The following is a 1,945-nucleotide window of genomic DNA, read 5'->3' as shown; positions in this document are numbered from 1 at the left end:
TCACTGGCCGTCTTCTTGTCCGGGATCGATTTAAATGGGCTAATTACCACAGAGCAGTCTCTTTTGAGCTTTTTCTTCCTTGGTGTGCCCTCATCCTCGACCTCCTGTGGCGGTGGGTTGGCTAAGGAAGATGAGGGGGCAGCCTTGTCCTCTTTGCTGCTGCTGCTGCTGCTGCTGCTGCTGCTGCTGCTGCTGCTGCTGCTGCCGCCGCCGACTTCCATCTCCTCCTCCTGCTGCTGTTGCTGCTGCTGCTGCGTCTCCTCCGTCTCCCACGAGGAGGCTCTGGCTCACCAGTGCCCTGACTTCCTCGGCCTAACAGTGGTCAGGGTCGGCCACGTAGTACTTGTCGGCCATTCTGGTGTCGTGACACAAAGTCTGCGACCTTTTTCCTTTGTTTTGGATCTTGGGATTTTTTTGCCTGGAAAACATTGAAAAATTGTAGAGAAATTAACGACAGCACTCGCAATGGCGCTTTCGGCCTCCATGCGTACTTGTCTTGAATTTAATGTCAACTTACATAAGTAGCCACGGCCATCCTAATGAGGGTGAAATTAATCACCCCCGCCAACCCCATGTCCTTCCAGGCTGACTGTAGGTTCCCGTTGAGGTTTTTGGAGGGCCCCTTGCCCTTAGTGTAGAGCACAAACTGGTTTGCATCGGGGAGGCTTTTCTTCACGGCCATCCACGCGAACTCTGCCGGGTTGAGAAACATCTGGGCCTCCCCAAATGTTCTGTTTGTCTTGTGTTCTTTTATCTGTCGCGACACGTAGAGGAGAGAGAGAGTACGGGGAGACTGGGTCAAGTACACGCACCGCAGTAGACATCAGGGCTAACTTCAAAGCTAACAGTGTCAGAAATAGCACTCACGTGAAGCAGGTAGCCCCGATCCTGGCCGAGGGTCTTTGCCTCCTCCACCTCGTTGTCCGTCATGTTGGCATAGACCCCCGGCCTGTGCCTGAACAGGCAGCTCCAATATGCGCACTGGTAGCCGTAGTAGAGGAAGCGGGTGGCGTTGTCGAATTTGGCCTCGAGTTCGCCTGATGAAAAGAGGAGGGGAAAAAGCAAAGCGCTCAACATGAGCTGTGCCTTGGTCAACAATCCACGTGTCCTGTTGGCAAGCAGACTTGTGGACAACTTACCCAGTAGCTGTGGGATGGCGACGGCAGCGGCAGAGAGGCAACCCCTCAGGGCCTGGCGGGACGGCAGCTTACTTATTTTTAGCCGCTTGGTGGACATCTGGTGGACCACCACCCTGCGCTGCAGCGACCTCACCCCCGTCTTCAGTTCCCTCTCGATGGAGGCGAACTGCACCCGAGTGAGGCGGCATGTCTTTGGGGGGATCCCGACCATGAACCTCGCAAAATGCAGGGCATTCTGCAGATAAAACTTTGCAGTGGCAATGGTCATCCCGCCTTCCACCACACTGCGGGCCCAACTATTTGAAGAGAGAGCGGAAATCTTTCAATGTACAAACGAAATTGTAATGACATTGTCACTCACCCAAGGATCCTGGACATGTCGTCCAAAAACAGCCAGTCAGACAAGCGGCTCCGGTTGTTGGCCATGTATAGGATGAATGTCTTCACCCTGCTGACCTTGGAGACGGCGTTTTCCGACATTTTGGGGGTCGGGTCTAGGCCCTCGTGGTGGGCCCTGTACGACTGAAGATACTCCTCTGTAACGACACAATTTAAGGTGTTATGATATTCAGGTGAGGACTCTGCTGTCCAATGGCATGAATAAGCCAAATTAATGACCATGTCATCAACATATGCTTACCCATCATCGATGGTGGGAGGTCTGCCTCATGAGGTTCCCCCTGCCGCTGCCTGAACTCCACGGGCTGAAGGAGGACGGGCCCGCCTCCTCCGACGCGGCCGAGGACCGGCCTCCCTCCGTCATACGTTCCTATCAAAGTAGGGGAAAACCAAAAAAATCTGACACA

At 54.1% G+C, this 1,945-nt stretch overlaps 1 protein-coding gene across 1 annotated transcript; it reads right to left on the bottom strand.

Annotated features, from left to right (window-relative positions):
- Nucleotides 1-312: 312 nt before the first annotated feature.
- On the bottom strand, nt 313-1,638 carry LOC124850793. Its single transcript, XM_047335736.1, has 4 exons — nt 1,140-1,638; nt 868-1,037; nt 518-754; nt 313-402 (listed from the first exon to the last, which is right to left on the bottom strand). Exons 1-4 carry the CDS (start codon nt 1,405-1,407, stop codon nt 313-315), a joined length of 765 nt encoding a protein of 254 aa, XP_047191692.1. The 5' UTR covers nt 1,408-1,638.
- Between the last annotated feature and the right edge of the window lie 307 nt (nt 1,639-1,945).

The sequence above is a fragment of the Scophthalmus maximus genome, chromosome 11, assembly GCF_022379125.1.
Source record: "Scophthalmus maximus strain ysfricsl-2021 chromosome 11, ASM2237912v1, whole genome shotgun sequence".
Taxonomy (NCBI): domain Eukaryota; kingdom Metazoa; phylum Chordata; class Actinopteri; order Pleuronectiformes; family Scophthalmidae; genus Scophthalmus; species Scophthalmus maximus.
The sequence above is the reverse complement of the archived record's forward strand: the minus strand, read 5'-3'. Positions and strand labels throughout refer to the sequence as shown.